Source organism: Poecilia formosa, unplaced genomic scaffold (assembly GCF_000485575.1).
Source record: "Poecilia formosa unplaced genomic scaffold, Poecilia_formosa-5.1.2 Scaffold20, whole genome shotgun sequence".
Classification (NCBI taxonomy): Eukaryota; Metazoa; Chordata; class Actinopteri; order Cyprinodontiformes; family Poeciliidae; genus Poecilia; species Poecilia formosa.
In genome coordinates, this window is record NW_006799959.1 from 409,669 (window position 1) to 426,484 (window position 16,816).

The 16,816-nt window shown below is 37.7% G+C and overlaps 1 protein-coding gene and 1 long non-coding RNA gene across 6 annotated transcripts in view; both read left to right on the top strand.

Moving 5' to 3' along the window:
* Positions 1 to 16,816, top strand: part of adamts3 (ADAM metallopeptidase with thrombospondin type 1 motif, 3) — a 144,937-nt gene that overhangs the window by 107,544 nt on the left and 20,577 nt on the right. For 2 of the 5 annotated variants that reach the window (XM_016669126.1, XM_016669127.1), the window contains exons 14-19: positions 835 to 968; positions 1,873 to 1,996; positions 6,767 to 6,850; positions 7,569 to 7,649; positions 13,451 to 13,614; positions 15,628 to 15,784. In XM_016669126.1, coding sequence (XP_016524612.1) covers positions 835 to 968; positions 1,873 to 1,996; positions 6,767 to 6,850; positions 7,569 to 7,649; positions 13,451 to 13,614; positions 15,628 to 15,784 — 744 coding nt within the window. The remainder of the gene's footprint in view (positions 1 to 834; positions 969 to 1,872; positions 1,997 to 6,766; positions 6,851 to 7,568; positions 7,650 to 13,450; positions 13,615 to 15,627; positions 15,785 to 16,816) is intronic. The other 3 variants (XM_016669129.1, XM_007547347.2, XM_016669128.1) reach the window with 2 other exon arrangements.
* On the top strand, positions 9,672 to 11,972 carry LOC107835746 (uncharacterized). The gene is made up of 2 exons (XR_001661562.1): positions 9,672 to 10,496; positions 11,591 to 11,972. It is a non-coding gene; the product is annotated as an uncharacterized LOC107835746 (long non-coding RNA).

Sequence of the window (16,816 nt, forward strand, 5' to 3'; positions counted from 1 at the left end):
GCTGGGTGACGTAGAGCTGGGTGACGTAGAGCTGGGTGACGTAGAGCTGGGTGACGTAGAGCTGGGTGACGTAGAGCTAGGTGACGTAGAGCTAGGTGATGTAGAGCTGGGTGATGTAGAGCTGGGTGATGTAGAGCTGGGTGACGTAGAGCTGGGTGACGTAGAGCTAGGTGACGTAGAGCTAGGTGACGTAGAGCTGGGTGATGTAGAGCTGGGTGATGTAGAGCTGGGTGATGTAGAGCTGGGTGGTGTAGAACTGGGTGATGTAGAGCTGGGTGATGTAGAGCTGAGTGATGTAGAGCTGGGTGATGTAGAACTGGGTGATGTAGAACTGGGTGATGTAGAGCTGGGTGATGTAGAACTGGGTGATGTAGAGCTGGGAGATGTAGAGCTGGGTGATGTAGAGCTGGGTGATGTAGAACTGGGTGATGTTCTCTAACTTCCTGGTTTTAGTCAGAACTCCAGCAGCAGTGTTCTGGATCACCTGCAGCTGGTGAATTTTTTTTTGCAGACCTGTTTAAGACGCTGCTGCAGTAATAATGCAACTAAAGATAAACACGTATATGAGTTTCTCTAATGCTGAGACATCAGTCCTTTAATCCTAGAAATGTTCTTCAGGTGATAGAAGGCCGGCTTTCTAACTATCTTTATGTGTCTCTGAAGGTTCAGGTCAGATTTCAGCCTGCTCTTTGGTTTCCAGCTGCAATAACTGAAGCTGTTCATTGACTCCAGATCGTCTAGATGTTGTTTCTATTTTTTTGCTTTATCTTTCACTAGAGATTCAAAAGCAGAGTTTCAGCAGCTGCTGTGTTTTATTTTGATCCGTTCTGCTAGCTAACAAGCGGTGCCACCTGTACTGCCAGTCCAAGGAGACCGGAGACGTGGCGTACCTGAAGCAGCTGGTGCAGGATGGGACGCGGTGCTCGTACAAGGACGCCTACAGCATCTGCGTGCGTGGAGAATGTGTGGTGAGGAGTTTTTAAAACAAGGTTTCATCATGTTTGAATCTGCATCACGTTGTTTGAACAGAGATCTTCAATCAAAGTCATGTTATCTGTCATCAACATTTGAACAAGTTCAAAGAAAATCTGATGTTTTTTAAAGACATAATCTGCAGAACCGCACCGCTCATGGTGGAAGCATGTTGGATTAGCTCTGCTGCATTAGCACCCTGGTCTTTTTGAAGAGCTTTGTTCAAACGTTTCAGTTCAGGCACTTAGACAATCATTCCCTCTGGTTCTGGACGCTGAGCGGCTGGAAGGATTTTAGCTTTTACTTTCTTTACTGTAATGATTTATAGCCGTTGCAATAAGATTTTTTTTTTACAACCAAGAGATTAGCCTCTCAAAAACTCCTCAAATAAATCCAGAACTAGGACCAGAAATTCCAGAAGAGTTTAAAAGGAGAAGCAGGAAGTTTAAACTCAACTTTTCCATCAGTCATGTTGGACACTCAGCATGACTGATATTGGCCAAAGTATTTTTGGTCTCATTTCCAATGCAAATACCTTAATACACTTGAAATAAGACAAAACTTACAAGTAACTTTATCAAGATATAAGACATAATTTTATAATATTGATGGAAAAGTACAAGTTATTTAACTTATTACACAGGAATATTTCTTGTCGTAAGTGAAATCTTCTGCTAGTGGAGTTAGCATGTTTCCTCCTTAGCAGGTTCATTTCTGCAGCTCTTTTGAACAGTTCTGGACTTTAACGACTAACAGCAGCTTGAACATCGTCTTAGTAAATCTGCCGACTAAAATAGAAGTCAAAAAGCTTTTCTCTGCTTCTGCTTACTCAGTGATGGTTAGCCAGAAGCTAACGGGTGGGTGCTAATCGTCGGCTTGTTGTGTTTTATGGTTGTGCAGAAGGTCGGCTGTGACAGAGAGATCGGCTCCAACAAGGTGGAGGATAAATGTGGTGTTTGTGGTGGAGACAACTCCCACTGCCGGACCGTGAAGGGAACCTTCACCCGGACTCCAAAGAAACCAGGTAAGGTCACCTGGAGCGGCGCGTGGCTGCTAGCATGTCTGACACACAGCTGGCTAGATGCTTCCTGGTCTGGTTGTTTATTCAGGACAGTTTAACAAAACCAGACAAAAATAAACAAAAAACTACGTAGTAAATAACGAAGGAACAGCTTGCTAATTTTTTACATTAGAAAAATCTGAAAAGTGTGGCATGCATTTGTATTTAGTCCCACTGCATTTGGCTCCACCCATCTTCCTCAATATTGCTCCTAATGTTGTTGCTGTTTAAATATATTTACTCTATGATTTAGCTAATATGTGTTTTCATTGTTTTATGGTTTTATGCTGATTACACAGACTGTTTTAGGTTAATTATTAAATCAATAGTAAATTAATAATTAATAAATCAAATTAATATGACTACTATTAATAATTAAATCATGTATTGTTTTAGCAGAAACATAAAATAGTGCATGTTTAATTTGTACTATTAAATCCCTTGAGTCAGCCTTATATAACCATTAAAGTTGTTAATCCCTGGATGAGTCGAAGGTTTTGATTATCAGAGTGAAACTTTACACTTTCAGCCTCCAAGGCATTTTTTATTGTTGCTTCTGATTCATTCATTACTTCTTGCAATTTTATAATGGAAAGCTTTTAAAACCACTTCTAAACACAAACCTTGAGGAGAAAATCACAAGCAAAAAGGCTCCAGGTTGAAAAGCTCCCATAAATTACAGAGCTGTGATTTGTTTGGTCCGAGTTTGAGGAAATCACTGCAGCAGTCGCTCTGCTGAGAAATGCCAACATTTGGTTTAAAATGACAAAGTTCTGAATAATCTGTTAATAAAAGCAGACGGAACCGGTTTGTGTTCTAACGTCATGAAAGAAACCCCAATAACTACAAACCTGAGAGACGTACAGAAGAGCCTCACATTTCAGACTTCTGTTGCAAGATGAAGAAATTCCTAATAAATTTGACTGTCCTGACTGCTGCAGGAAAGCTTCTCTGTTTGAAAAATTAGAGTTTAGGTTTCATTTAATGTGGGAATACTTTAAAGGTTTAAGTGGTACAGAGAGATTTAAATGGATTAATGTTGATGTGCATGAGAGGAGCAGGAAATCATCAGGTCTTTTATCTTCTACCTGTGACGGCATATTGGGGACATTTTAGATGAAAAAGGAGAAAATTTCCACCAAAAACAACAAAAAATTCTGAGTTTGAAGAGTCAAAATATTTTAACTTGAAGCTCAGAAAAAAACATTTAAAACTCAGAAATGTCCATGTTTTTATAGAAAATTTCTTAGAATATCCTTGAATTTAAAATTTTTTGCAGCCTGATGGTTTTTACGGTTACCAAACAGAGCTGAGCTCCGGGTCCCTGCAGAGCGCCGGACAGACTGACATGGGGATTGTGCTTTTAGTCTTTAGTTGTGCAGATGCTCCAGGTCACACATGCAGGCTAAGAAAGAGCAGCTTGCAGAATGAAACTAAATTATGTTTCAGGACGAGCTGCAGTCACTTAAGAACCTGAATTACAATCACAACATGTTTCATTTTTTCATCTTTGCTGCATTTGCTCTTATATGCAACATATAAAATCCTCTTTAGAAAATTTATATCAACAAAAATTAGATTTACTTGTGTCGTTAAATTTTACTTTTTAAGCTTATTGCAGTTAATTTTGTTGATGATTTTGAGATAAACATGCACAAGGAAAAACAGCTTAAGATTTAATCAATCAGTTAATCAATCAGGTTTATTTGTGCAGCATATTTCAGCATCAAGGCAGTTCAAAATGCTTTATATCCATCAATGATTTTTCTTTAATGTTCTATTTGAGCATTGCTTTAGAAACAATTGATAGAAACAGCCAATTTTGAAATAACTTCCTGATTTTGAGTAAAAAAAAAAAAAATCTTTCTCTAGTTGAGGTGATTTTTGACTTTTTCCTGATTTTCTTTTCTAATTCAGGTCCATTTTTAGTGACCAATGAAGAACTCGTGTACATTTACATGTAACCTGCTTATTTTAAAGTAACTTTGTGACATGAGCTCCTGTTAAAGTAAATACGTGGAAATTGAAAAGGTTTTTCTATAGGTTGTTGGTACAAAAGCATGCCACACTTTTCAGACATTTAATACATTTTGAAAACTATCATTTTGATTAATTTGTGATAAGTGAAAGAGAAGCTGTTGACTTGAACTTCTCACACCTGCAATTTATCACCTGAGTTTATTTTGAGGAACCTGCTGCAAAAATCCAGACACCACTTTGTAATCAGTAGTTATTTTCCTGCTACCTTATAATTACAACAACTACATATAAAGTAGATGATACATTAATAAGATCCTGAGTAAATGTTCAGATATTTCTGGTCCAGTTGAAGATGCTTAACTGTGTGTCTGTCCCAGTACTGAACAGATGGAAATGAGATTTTTCTGGACGGATATTAATGTGTGGAACGTTATGATGAAACTGGGAGGCTGAGTTACATTATGGAGGTGTAGAAACTGCAGCAACTTCCAGCAGATTGTTTGTTAATGTGCTAAATTTGCATTCAGAGACGATAAATTAGCCGTTTAGAGGAATTAGCCGGAGCAAATATGCCTACATAGGAAGCGTTGTTGTATCTTTTTAATCAAAGATGTAATTTCATTAAGAATCTTGGCTAAGCTTTATTAGTTTGAGCTTTTACACATTCAGCTTCACACATTGCTAAATTAACCAGATCGTCTCTTAAAGAGGAAAATGCCTCCCTGCAGAGCCGACAATAAGCTGGAAAAGACATGTTTTGTTTTGTTTTGTTTTGTTTTTTTAGAAAAAGTTTTCTCTGTTTTAGCTGTGGGAATGAATAAATGACTAATGGATTCACGCTGAGGGTTTCTGTCTCCTCCTTTCAGCAGCCGGGATGTGATGAAGATTCATCACTAAAGACACTCTGAGCCTCAGTGTGAAAACTTTAGTTTTTTTAGCAAATGTTTCACTGTAAAAGCACAAAATCCTACCAAGTTTTATCTAGTTTTACTTGAAATAGGACAAAAATAACTTTTGCAGTGTTTTAATTAACCAGGCTTTCAGCAAGTTGTAAGAGCTGGTTTAAGTCAACAACTAATTAAAATGTATTTTAAAAAATGTTCTCCTCTCACCCAAACCTGTTTCTGCTCAGATCAAATCGTGCGAATTGTTTTCCTGTGTGGCTGCTGCTGATTGTAGCAACCTGCAAACGGACCCAGTATAACTCCTTAATGCCATTGGCTGAGAGGTTGCTAGGCAGCGGTACTTTTCGTTCCAGCAGATGAAAATTTGAGCGTCAAAGTTTGTGAGTGGAGATTTGATCCGAGCAGAGAGACGTTTTGAGCGTGAGGAGAAACGTTTGAGAGAGCAGAGAATATTTGAAAGAGAGCAGAAGTTCCGAGCGCTCTCGACGTTTGGCAGTAAATGTCCTCCATATGAGTGAGTTTTGTCTTATTTCAAGTGAACTAAGACATGAGCACCAGACCAGAAACACTTGGTAAGGTTTTGATTTTGCAGTGTTTTATTTAACCAATCACCTTTTCTACAGGGAAACAGTTGAGCAAGAGAGAGCAAAATGACTCCCCACTGGTGGAAAACTCACCATGCAAGTATCCCAGACTGTAGTGCAGCTGGATGTCTAACGCTGTAGAAACCAGAAGAATCGCGTCTCAAACTGCTGTGACTAATTAAGTGTCTGTTTGGGTTTTCCTGTCTTTGCCTTGTAGGTAGAAGACGTTGTTCGTTGTCGTGTTTGTGGCTTTAAAAAAGACAAACGTAGTTTTTTGGTTGGGGAAAACGTCGGTCAGAACCGAGCCGCCGGCCTCTGGAAGCAGTCCAGCGTGTAATTGGTGGCTGATTCAGTGGAACCTGAGTGGAGCGCCGGCGCTCGGTTCAGCCCGATGACTCACGTCCACAGGGCCAATTTATGACACAAACCTTTTCTTTCAGAGCTTTAATCAAACTTTTCTTTCCACGGAGGGCGCATGGCTGCTCTGACGTCCTCCAGATTTATTCTTTAACTCTTTTGAAAAGCGTTGATTGGAGCTTTGAATGCTGAACACACAGCACTCCTGTGAGCAGAGCTGGCTCTGAAATAAGAGCAGCACCACTGCAGCATATTTTTACTCAAGTAAAAGTAAAAAGTAGCTGCCAAAAAAATGACTCGGTAACATAAAAAAGTATTTGGTAAAAAATCTACTTGAGTGCTGAGTAACTGATCAAATGATCAATCATTTAATATCTAAACTGCATCATCAGACACAACAAAATATAAAGTTAAGTGGAAATGTTGGTATCTTTAGGACAAAAATGACAATAATTCTTATAATTAACAAAAAAACAACAAAAATATATTTTTTCCGAATCAGTTTCTATTAAAAAAAACTTCTAAAACTTTAACAAAAACTGCAGGTGTGTGTCTGAGTTTGGTGAATTTCTGGTTAAAACATGTTTGTTTTCCATTCAGTGGCTAGAAAATCCAGAAATTTCACTCAGTTTAGAAAAGAGACACTTTGTGATAAAATTACTCAAGTTAAAGGAAAATTACAGCGTAGTAAAAATACTTCTATAAGTACATTTTTCAAAAACGTTACTCCAGTAAGTAGTTACTGCCGTTCTCTGCCTGTGACTTTTCCCCGCCTGCTGCTTCCAGAGCGTCCGTCCGGTCAGTCGTTTTGTTGTGGATTCTTCTGGTTTGCTGATTAGAAACTTTCCTCCACAGAGTGCTGCTGCTAGGAGAGAAACGGTGACTAACTGATCTGTTTCTGTCTGAAGGGAAGACCAGAGGAGCCTTCTCTCTGCCCAAAGGAGCTCGCAATGTGTTTCTAAATGAAAGTGAGGAGTCTAGAAACGTTGTGGGTGAGTGGCGGCGGGTTTGTGAGCGGCGGACATCTGCAGCAGAAAACCACAAGTAGAGGAGAATAACTGCCTCATTGAAACGGCCTGAAGTTCATTCACAGGTGGAATGAACTCTGCTCCATTACAAAAACACAAAAATTCACAAAGTATTTTGGTCTAGTTTCTAATGCACTTAAAATAAGACAAAACTAACTTACAAGGAAGTTGTCAGTTGAAATTGGCTCTGATTTCCTTGGTTTTGGGAGATCTGTGATCAGCTGATACTGAACCACAGACTTCAATATCAGAAGTGAGAAAAGTGGATCAGTGCCTCTCTGGTAATAAGTAATATATTCTGCCGGTGGACTGAAAACTTTTGCCTCATAAGGACCATAAGGAATTATTTACTCAAATCAACATCATCTATCTTACTAAAAAGTTTCTTATAAGCTAGTTTTGTCTGATTTATAGCGCATTGAGGTATTTGCTCTAGAAACTAAAAGTACTGATGTGTTTTTGCAGTGTTGGGCCCGTTTCAATGTGTTTTCTGTAGGAACATTAACTTGTTTTAACTTTGTCTCTTCTTCAAACGTCGCTGCGTAGATCCAGAGTGAAGAAACCTTCTGCAGAAGTCTGATGTCCGCTGCTGCAAACAAAGAGTTTAGTTCTAGATCTGCTTAACTTTTCTGTCTCCTCTCATCTTCCCTAACCTGCCGCTTCTGCTGCTGCTGCGCCGAAGGTTACCTTAAGATGTTTCATGTTCCTCCTGGAGCTAGACACGTGCAGATCCGGGAACACGAGGCCGACCCGCAGATCCTGGGTAAGTGGCTTCCCGCCGGACGCTGCGGCCCGACCTCACCGCCTCGCTGGAGCTCTAATGGGAAAATGTTCCCTAAAATCAGAGATTAGAAACTCTGCATAATTTATCTCTCGTCATTTTCTCGGCCCGAGAGAATCCAGTTGCTCATTCATTATTCATAAACCCATTAAAGAGTCGCTTTTGGGTCCCATCGCTTGTAAAAATATGTTTTTAGAGTTCGAGTCCACAGATGTTTCTGGCCACATGTCGGATGAGTCGGATTTCTTTAGGCTCAGATCAGCAGAAACAGGAGAAGAGTCTTTGTGAAGCCGCTTCATTTCTCTAACTCGGTAATAAAACCTCTAATGAAGACGTTGAACACTGAGAGGTTGCTGAGAGGCCATGGGAAGCTAACCGGCTAAATGACTTGGAAAATACCACAACGCATTTTAATGTTCAGATGAGCAAAGAAATCGTTAAAGCAACAACTGCCTGAAGGCGAAATGATCAGCGGAGGGTTTCCACAGCTTCATTGTGATGAAGCTCTTCTCCTCTGTCTGATGAAACGAGTCGCAGAAGTTTTGGTTAAAAGTTAAAGTTATGTTCAAACTCTCAGAGTTGCTTTCCACGTTATGTTTGCTCTGTCAAATCTCTGGAAGCTGAAACGCAACACGATTACCTTTTAATTCTGTTTATTGCTTTGATTTCATACTTTAGTTTAATTTTCAATCATTTTTAAACTTTTTAAATGTTTTTTATTTAAATCAGAGGTGTTCAACATGGGGGTCGTGACACCTGGGGGGCCACAGGCGTACTGCAGGAAGGCTGTACAATTTCAGATTTTTGTATATTTTATCAAAATTCAAAGTTGTGTCTTTAAATACACAATAACATTCATGATAATCCAGCATGTAACAAATTAGTAGGAGGCATAAAATAATCTATATTCATTATATTCAGGTATATTTGGTGTTTGAACTATTAAAATATCTAAAATGCTTAAACTTATTTTCTGAGTTTAAATCAGATAATCTCTCCATTATTAGAAAAAAAACAAATAACTATGATTGTTGGCAACCTTTGGAGTTGAAGAGGAAGCACCAGGTTCAACACGAGATGTAGAAAATAAACCAAGGAACCAACAAATCCTGAAAACCCGGTTCAGCATAAAAGTAATTTATTTTCACTGCTTTAATTCAGGACTTCACCAGGACTTAAACACAGAGGAAGCAATAAATGTTAGGATCTCCAAGGAGATCCTACAACAGAGATAAAAACCCAGGACTGAAAATAAAACAATGTTTTATCTGTCAAAACAAAAGTTTTACACCTGAAGCCCCTGATTGGCCACAGAGAATCCATAACAAGATGTCTTCAGTAATTCACAGAACAAAAAGATCTAATCACAGAATCAGGGCAAAAGATGCAGTATCATCCTGACAAAACTTCCTAAATAATTACATAATATTGATGAAAAAGTTCTAGTTCCATTTTAGATTATTTCACTTATAACATGGGAAAAATGTCTTATACAAGTATAAGATATCTATAAGTGAAATAATCTGCCAGTAATCTGCATGTAAATTAGTGTGAAAACTTTAACTTTAGTTTATGTCACATTGTCTTAACTTCCCATCTCATTTCTGTTCTTTTCATGAACAGCTGAATCTGCAGTGTTTTCATTTACTGCTACAAATAAAAGCCAACAGGTTCTTTTAATATAAATAAATAGACAAAATATATAAAATACATTAGTTTTACAGCTCTGAGTTTAGAGATTGTTTTACTTTCTCAAGCAGTTTGTTGGATCAGATCTTTTGCTTCCTGTTCTTTTTAAACTGTTTATAAAATAAATATATGTTTCTAAATTCCATGTTAATATTTTTAGATATGACTTTCCTCTTTCTGTGTTTTTATTAATGGTGATACATCTGGAATAGGTAATTTTTCTATTTATCATTCCAGATTCTGATTTAAAGCTGTAACTTGTTTCCAACATTTATTGTGTAAAAGCTTTTCTGACCAGCAGGATTCGGTTGTTCATCCGATAAACAGCCGAATGCATTAAAGATGCAGTTTATCTTTTGCCTTCATGTTTTGGAAATGACTCAATGAAAATATAATTTATTTAGCTCTGTGACATTTAGAACAAAAATAACCTTTGACTAAAGATGAGAGACGGTCTTTGAAGTAAACTCAGGTAAAATGACAAAGTAACTAATTACTGTTGTTTTCTGTCTGTAAAGTAAAAATAAAAAATAAGAAAGAACAATTTAGTCAGATAAACTCTGCAACTAAACCAGCTGATTACAGTCTTCTGGGCTGAATGATGAATAAATGAGACATTTTCTGCTCCTGAAAAAAATCTGACCTGAAGATATTTTTTAAATCCAAATGCATATTTATATAACATCACACTTTTTTCATTTAATTCTAGAGTGAGTTGAAATTTCTTGTAACAACTTTTTGATGTTTCTTTAAAAAGCCAAAAACAAAAGGTCAGTGTTTATTTTTTTATGCATCTGATAGACAGCAGATGGGATCAGTCTGAGTTTTCTTTGTCAAAACTGTTTTTTATTATTAAAGTAGCAGAAAGAGACTTTTAAGCGGCGAGTTTTAAATGGCTACTGACATTTACAAGTTTAATAATGATAAACTTGCAAAATGCAATAATTCTTTTAAACAGTGAAGTACAATTATTTCTGAAAAAAGCTACAAAGTCCAAAAATAGAACAGACAACTTTAAATGACACAAAACAGAAAACTGAAGAAATTAATGGTTTAAAGTTTGTATATTATTCTACGTAATTTGAATATTTTTCAACGCGATTTAAACACCCGGTTTGTAGTTAAAGAAACTAGAAAAAAGTGAAGCAACTTTTGCAGAAAGTTCTTAAATGCTGAGGTCTAAACTGCGACTTCTTGGATGTTGGAGTAAATGTTTCAGTTTTCTTTTCCTCAGAAAACTGAAACATTTATTCCACATGCAGAAACACTGCTGCCCTGTTTTTGGGTCTGAGGTGGAAACCCGTCCTGAATCCTTTTCAAACACCTGAACAATTATTTCTATGGAGCGGAGAGGAGCGGCGCCATCCGGCTTCTTATCGCCGCTCGGCTCAAAAGCCAGCATCTGTGAGGAACCTCTGTGAATGTCGAACGGATCGCTCTCACGTCCGTAAAGGCAGCAGCGGCGCCAAACATCGAGCAGCAATGGTTCTGGAGCGACACACACACACACACACACACACGGCCGTTTGTCGCGGGAAAGGTTCGCTTCTGTCAGGTGGAGCTACAGGAAACATCCTGGCTTCAGAACAGAAGACCCGTCATGGCCGCCGTAAACCGCATGGCACCGTTTGGAATAAAAAAACTGAATGGAGGTGAAACTGCTGAGCAAATGGAATCACAAAAACATTTCCTTAAAGGAACTAAAATATGTTTGTTTTCTTTAAACTGATCCAGCATGCAGAAGAAACAACCTTCAGTTTCTTCAGGAAGTTTTACTTCCTGAAAAAGCATCATTAAATAATAATCTTATTGAAAATGTGTAAATAATGACATTTAGTTTACAATATAAACCTAAAAATATATATTGCTCTAATAAACTGAATAATACATCAATATATTGTAATAAATAAAACACTCAGTTTATAACTGAATAAACATGAAGTGATTTAATTATTCCTTCAATTTTTAAACAAATTGCATTTCTCTTTTCTAGAGGACATTAATAAAGTAAACATTACAGTAATGCCTTAAATACTAAAAACATTATTTTATGTCAGTTTGTTACATGTTGAACTAATGTTAATATAAAAACACAAACATGTTTCATCAGAAATGTCACGACCCTCTTAACGAACCTCCACGACCCGCCTCTGTGGCACGACCCCCATGTTGAACACCTCTGATTTAAATACAAAAAACCTGAAAAATAAACTAAAAGAATGTAATAAAACAAGAAAAATAATAAATAATTCTAAATCTTAGTGATCCAGTCCGTTGTCCAGTGGTTTGGTAATATTGGAATCAGATTTCCTGATGATTTCATCGTCGCTCTGACTTTGTTTTCCTTTGTTTACTGTTTTTGCCTGGGTTGTTTACAGTGCAGCCTGCAGGGAGCCCAGTATGAAAGAAAAGCGCCTCACAACTGATTACCTTTATTTCCATTGTTCCCTGTGGCTGCGGGAAAAATCGATACTGCAGAACAGAAACGGGACCAAACAAAACCCAGCAGCTGAAAACGTTTCACAGAACCAGACCCGCTCATGTGAAGCGTCTGAAAGCTAACGACCCGCGCAGCATCAGAACCGCTCCTCTTCATCAGTAAAGGCTCTTCTTCTGCCGTCATTACCTGAAAAATGACACTGAGAGAGAAATTACTGAGCTGCTTATTCTTCAAACTGCTGTTTTCTCAAAACTCGCATCTCCTGTCATGATGTCAATGTTACAAAACATTAGAGCGCTGCCTTGAACCTAAATAATCAGGGCCGGTTTCCTCTGGTGCACCTGCTAACTAATGAAAAGTCACATCAAGCTGTGGGGTTTTAATGACCACAAAAGGAATTTTGATTTTCAGAACCAGTGATTGTGCAGGTGCTCATTAAATCCGGCTGGAAAAACAAGAAGCTTGAGGCCGTCTGTGTTGGGAAGAAGGTTTTTTCTAAGGACAGTAAATCACCTCGCTGAGTTGTGAAGCAAACGGAGCTGCTTTCACCATCTGCAGTAAAAATTCTGGTAAAAAAAGAAAATCCAAACTGCAGATTGATCTGTAACGACTGTAAACGTCAATAGAAGCGGTTCATTAATTTACCCCTTAAAATGCCAAAGTGATGATCAATCTCTGCTGGTTTTCAGTCTGGCAGTCAAACATTTAACTGAGTCTCATTAATGGCAGTAAATTAGTCGTCAATAAGGCCAAAAAATCAGTTATAAGTCATAATGTTGTTAAACTTAAAAACATTTATGGGGTTTTCTTCTGTCTGTTCACTTCTTTTATCTTTTCAGCCTTATATTTCTAAGTAATTTATGCCAACACATTTTAATGTATATAATTCATTTTAGTTTAGATAATGAGATATAAAAAATAGAAATAGAAAAATATAGAAATTTGCTTTAAGTCAATTATTCCTTAATATTGATCTAATACTAGTTCCACTGGCAGTTTTTGTTGCTTATAAAATGTGAAACTGTCTTCAGTGACAAAAATCCACCAGAGGAACTTTTATTTGATTAATATTAAGGAATTGTTGACTTAAAACAAGGTGCTATGTCTTGGTTAAAATGTACTTGTAAGTCAGTTTTCTTATTCGAAGTGTACAAAGATATTTGCATGCATTCAGTGACTACAGTGATAATGAGGTTCTGTCACAAAAAACTTCTTTATATTTCACAACTGGTTTAAAAATATCTAAAAACACATTTTTGTATCTGTCAAAATCTGCCCACAACTGTGAATTTTTGTAAGTGCATAAATATTAAAGTGCCAGCTACAACAGCATCAAAATGTGCATTTAATTATCCATTTTATAATTTTTTTCTTAGTAAAATTTAGAATTTTTTTTCACTGTTGCTAGAAAGTTTAGTTTGTGCACCAGAGAGAAAAGTGTCTAAAGCGCCTATTAAATATTTCTGATTAATGTTGATATTTAAATAATCTAAGCCCTATCATAACCTTATGCTTATGCATGTCAGTGCAATCAGTGTCATTGTGTGTGATTAATTGATTTATAATAAATCAGAGCAGAGGTCGGGCTGGTGGAGGAGGTTCTCTGGACATTTCTTCAGTCTCATCATTTCTCCCATCGAATGACTGATTGCAGCAATCAAGAACCAGGCAACAGGACACTACATCCTCAACGGGAAGGCAGACGAGCTGAAGTCCAGGAGCTTCATTGAGCTGGGAGTGGAGTGGCACTACGTCCTGGAGGGAGACGTGGAGACGCTGCACACCGACGGGCCTCTGCACGACCCCGTGGTGGTTCTGGTGAGGCGCCGCAGCGCAGAGGCTTCAGAAACAGATTCAGGCCACTGAAACGTCAAGAAACCTCTCCTAACTTACACTGCAAAAACACAAAATCCTATCAAGTCTTTTTGGTCTAGCTTCTAGTATTAGAAAATAAGACGACACTAATTTACTAGTAAAGATTACTTGAAAATATTTAATGATTTTTGTAGTGCAGGCATTTTAAAATTGAAATTTAAAGAGTTTTCAGCACCTTAAAGTGGACCTATTAGGATAAATTTACATTTTGTTCTTACATTTGAGTCTAACTGCTTATAAAAACAGTCCAAGCGCTTAAAAAACCACCCAGACATTTTTTGGTGTCTGAAAAATGAGCCGTTTCAAAAACATCCTGATCGTTTAGTCACATTGGACAGGTATTGCACCGTTACCTAGCAACCTAGCTCCACCCTGTCTCCTAGCAACCCAATCTGAGCTCCAGCACATTTGGTCAGCTGGTTTTGTTGTGGACATACCACTCAGAAACCACTTGCTGCTTCCTTGTTGGTTGTGCAGGAGGCTCCACTTCTGCATTTCAAAGATGTACAGTTGTATAGTTATGCAGACTTTTGCAGCCATTTTCACATAAAAATGTAAAAGTTGAGTTTGGGGGGTGTGGCCAGCAGCAGCTTATTAGGATTTAAAGTGACAGAGGCCCTAAAACAGCTCAAAATAGGCAAAACTGAGCCAACTAAAGTCTCATCATTTAATGATTTTGTGTAAAAAATGTAGTAAATATGTTTTGTATCAATAATAGACAGATTCTAACTCAATCAAGGACCAATAATAGGTCACCCTTAACATGTAGATACACCACTTCTGTTTACACTTTAAACATCGTTTCTAACCAATAAGATCTGACATTCGTCTTCTGTGACATTTTATCAGGTTGACACACAGAGATGATGCTGTGTTAATCTTTTAAGGGCTGTCCAGTCGTTCTAAGCCCAAAGCAAAAGCTGTGCCCACATTCTGAGCACCAGTGGAGCCTGTTGGACTCCAACAATTCTGCTGCGGTGTTCATGGACAGGATGATGATCCTTCTGTCTGTGATTTTCATTTATGTTCTGATCTTCTAACCCAGAAGAGTCAAAATCATTTTCATTCTGGGCAACATCAACATTCTAAATGTCTGACAGGTTGGTTGTGCCAAAATTCACCGATAAAAACTGCTAATATATGGATAAATAGATGTCTCCGCATTCGCCAAGTAATTCTTAAATTAAATAATATTGAACATCCAGGATTTCATGATTATTATTGTGATTTTTGCAATAAAAATCAAAGATTTTGATGATTTGAAAAAATGTGCAGTATTTGCGCTTCTGTATGACGTTAAATGTGACTTTTTGCTACTCCTCGTATTGATAACTTGACATGCAGTAAAAAGTTCACTTAAACACTCAAACCCAATGATTTTGTTGATTTTTTGTGGAAAATTTTGAATAATCTCACAAATATACATTAGTGTGAAACACTAGCATGGAGTGTAGAGGGCCCCATAAAAAGTCATGACGGGCCGGATGTGGCCCCCGGGCCCTCAGTTTGGCAGGTTCTAACCCTCACTTAGCAGTATAATTTAATCTGAATATTATTCTGAGACAAAGTGAATGAAAAGGTTTCTATGAACCATTTTAAATGAGCCATTGAGTCGTGACCATGTTATTATTCAGAGTTGCTCTGATGTATTTCAATAGGACGATAATAGCTTGTGTTTTTATTAAAGACAACACAGAAGTAGACGAGTAAAGAGGGAGTATTGCTCACCTCCTGGTGTCGCAGTGCTTTCTCTAACCTTCACTCACTCTCCTCTAATTGCCCATTTCATCACGAGCCAATTACCTTAGCATGGCTGCACAATCAGCCGTCCTGGCTTTGTTATTTTACCCTCCTATTGAAATTATCCACAGTTTATGTGAACAGCTCCAGTCTCTCACTGTATGGATCGGGCTGTAACGTTCCGGCTTTGGTTTTCACTCTCTTCCTGGTTTGTAGATTATACCGAAGGACAATGAGACACGATCCACGTTAATGTACAAGTACATCATCCACGAGGACTCGGTGCCGGTCAACAACAACAACGTGATCCAGGAGGAAGCGTACGAGTGGGCCCTGAAGAGCTGGTCTCCGTGCTCAAAGCCCTGCTCTGGAGGTAAATCATCACATTATGCTTCGGTCACAAAGGTCTGGCTGCTGACGCACTGCAGCATTTTCTACTTTAAGTCCCGCCGAGCAGCAGGCGCTTATAAATTATGATCCCAGTTTAATTCTCACACTTTAAACGAGTTTAAGAAGTATGATGGAGTATTAGTGCCACACTAGGAGGAAATAAAAATTTTAAATTGACTATAAGATCCTAACATTACAAGAACAAAGTCATAATGTTACAAAATAATATGGTAATAAACACAAAATATTTTAAACATTAAGTCTTGAAATTCACAGGAACAAAGTCATAATGTTACAAGAATAAAGTGGCATTATGATAATAAACACATAATGTTGCAAGCATAGTTATAAAACTACAAGAAATAAGTCATATTTTACAAAAACAAAGTCATAATATTAAGAGAATACATTTTTAATCTTATAATTAACTCATATTTTGAGTATAGAGTCATAAAAATATGATAATAAAGTACATAATCCACAATGAAGCTTGATTTTATTTTATCTTTCTATTTTTTTTTACATATTTTTGCCCTGATGTTCTATTGTCGATATTGGCCCACATGACATGAAGTTTGTCCTAAAGACTTTCCTTACGATTTGTTTTCTCTGTCCTGATTTACGGGCAGTCAGTCAGTCAGTAGGTTGTTATAAATCATCTGATTAAGTCATTTGAATAATTTTTTGCTCTTTACTCGTTTTAATCACTTGATGGGACCCATCTGTTGGTTTCTGAGTGCTGCCGCTCTGCCTGCTGTGGTTAAGGATCTTTTCCTCCACTCCACTCTCTCTGCTCAGTGTCTGACGCTCTGCTGCATGAACCAAAAATAATTCAGCTTGTTTATTCATTTGATCTGTAGCCCTTAAAGCTGCAGCATGTAACTTTTATTATATATATATAAAAATAAATAAAAAAATTCCCTTCTCACCCTCCGCGGTCTCTCTCTCTCTCTCTCTCTCTCTCTCTCTCTCTCATCCTCTGAGCTCGGGTCCTCTACCAGAGGCCTGGGAGCTT